This window comes from Penaeus monodon, chromosome 19 (genome assembly GCF_015228065.2).
Source record: "Penaeus monodon isolate SGIC_2016 chromosome 19, NSTDA_Pmon_1, whole genome shotgun sequence".
NCBI classification, from domain to species: Eukaryota; Metazoa; Arthropoda; class Malacostraca; order Decapoda; family Penaeidae; genus Penaeus; species Penaeus monodon.
The window spans coordinates 6811256-6811486 of NC_051404.1; the positions used below are offsets into that span (position 1 = coordinate 6811256).

Here is a 231-nt window from a genome sequence, read left to right on the forward strand (position 1 = left end):
ACACCGAAGAGAGCTATATTGTTATCTATGGCATAGAGTAAATTATTTAATCCCTTGTACAAATATGTAATTATGCTTACCATCAGAACCGAAGAAACCAATCTCATACGCATTATTGGCAGCTGTTGAAAAAAAGGAAATGACATTGAAATACATTTAAACACTGAGGCTAGCTGGGGGGGGGGGCGTTTTCTAGTTGTGAATGGAGTTTATAGATCTTGAGGCAAATGC

The 231-nt window shown here is 37.7% G+C and overlaps 1 protein-coding gene across 1 annotated transcript in view; it reads right to left on the minus strand.

Annotated features, from left to right (window-relative positions):
- Positions 1 to 231, minus strand: part of LOC119585322 (xaa-Pro aminopeptidase 1-like) — a 14737-nt gene that overhangs the window by 2854 nt on the left and 11652 nt on the right. The window contains exon 14 of the mRNA XM_037933996.1: positions 81 to 122. Coding sequence (XP_037789924.1) covers positions 81 to 122 — 42 coding nt within the window. The remainder of the gene's footprint in view (positions 1 to 80; positions 123 to 231) is intronic.